The following is a 1,161-nucleotide window of genomic DNA, read 5'->3' as shown; positions in this document are numbered from 1 at the left end:
GGCGCCGCCCGCAAGGCTGGCCCCGCCGCTCACGTTCTCGAACAGGGGCAGCAGGTGCTGGGCCATCTTGAGGCTGGTGGCGCTGATGCCCTGGTGGCCCAGGTGACGGAGCAGGTCACCCAGGAGCGACATCAGCCCCAGGAGGTCCTCGGGCTTCGCCTTCAGGAAGCTGTCCAGCAGCACGGCCAGCTGCTTCTGAAGCAGCCCCACCTGCGGGAGACGAGCCCGCGGCCTCGCCCGCTGCCCCGCCCGCTGCCCCGCCCGGTCCTGCCCACACCTGCCTCTGTCAGCTGAGCAGGGCGTCTTGCCCGGGTGGGGGGGCTGGGGCTGGTGGCAGGGTGGGCGGGGAGAGCAGACGGTGGTCAGGTCAGGGACTGGACGGGAGGCCCCGAGCGCAGCGCTCGCTCTGGCGTTGAAACCCCAGGCCCCGCCCTGTGCCCACAGCAGCCTGCCCAACCGCAGGCCTCTGCGGGCCTGGCCGCACCCCCCAGGACACCCACCCGAGGGCCCGTGAAGCCCCGGGGGGTCAGCGGGAGGCACCACCTTCTTGGGGTGCAGCAGGGTGCTGCCGAGGCCCTTGAGGCTCGTGGCCCGCACGAGCGGGTGGGGGCTGTCCAGGCCCAGGCCCAGGAACTGGCCCATGGCTTGGGGAGCCGTGTACTGCGCCGTCTCCTGGCTGTTGAGAAACTGAAGGCCAGCGGTCAGCTGCGGCAGGATGCCCGGGCTGCCGCGGGCAGGCGGGGGTGGGCTGCGGGGGCGGGCTCACCTCTGTGATGATGAGGATGGCCACGACGTTGTCCCGCTCCTCGGGGCTCTTCAGGGCGATGACCGCCTGCCCCAGGACGGCCTTGACCTCGCAGTCGTAGTGGGCCATGGCCCTGTCGGAGGCCAGAGGCGGGGTGGCGGGGCTTCCCCGCCCGCAGCCCTCGGCCAGGCAGCAGGCTGCACCCCGGGGAGGTGGTCAGGGCCCTCCCCTGCCAGGCTTACCTGGCCAGCAGGGCCACCCCCTCCGCGTAGGTGTCCAGGCGCTCCAGGAGCTCCCAGCCCCGCTGCAGCTTGAGGTAGGCGAACACCTCCCAGTAGTTGGTGGTCCAGAAGAGGCCTTTGAGGGCCTCCAGGCAGGTCCTGCCGGGTGGGCGCCGGCGTGGGCGGGGCTGCGGG

General features: G+C 72.8%; 1 protein-coding gene across 1 annotated transcript in view; it reads right to left on the bottom strand.

The window, feature by feature from the left end:
* ARC (activity-regulated cytoskeleton-associated protein) overlaps positions 1-1,161 on the bottom strand; it is a 28,955-nt gene that overhangs the window by 4,165 nt on the left and 23,629 nt on the right. Inside the window, exons 7-10 of the mRNA XM_012722883.1 lie at positions 988-1,154; positions 767-878; positions 544-687; positions 34-210 (exon numbers count right to left, since the gene is read on the bottom strand). Of these exons, the coding sequence (XP_012578337.1) occupies positions 34-210; positions 544-687; positions 767-878; positions 988-1,154 (600 nt within the window). The remainder of the gene's footprint in view (positions 1-33; positions 211-543; positions 688-766; positions 879-987; positions 1,155-1,161) is intronic.

This window comes from Condylura cristata, unplaced genomic scaffold (genome assembly GCF_000260355.1).
Source record: "Condylura cristata isolate star-nosed mole 26May11 unplaced genomic scaffold, ConCri1.0 scaffold00009, whole genome shotgun sequence".
In the NCBI taxonomy this organism is placed as follows: Eukaryota; Metazoa; Chordata; class Mammalia; order Eulipotyphla; family Talpidae; genus Condylura; species Condylura cristata.
Note: the sequence above shows the minus strand (reverse complement) of the source record. Positions and strands in the feature narration are given on the sequence as shown.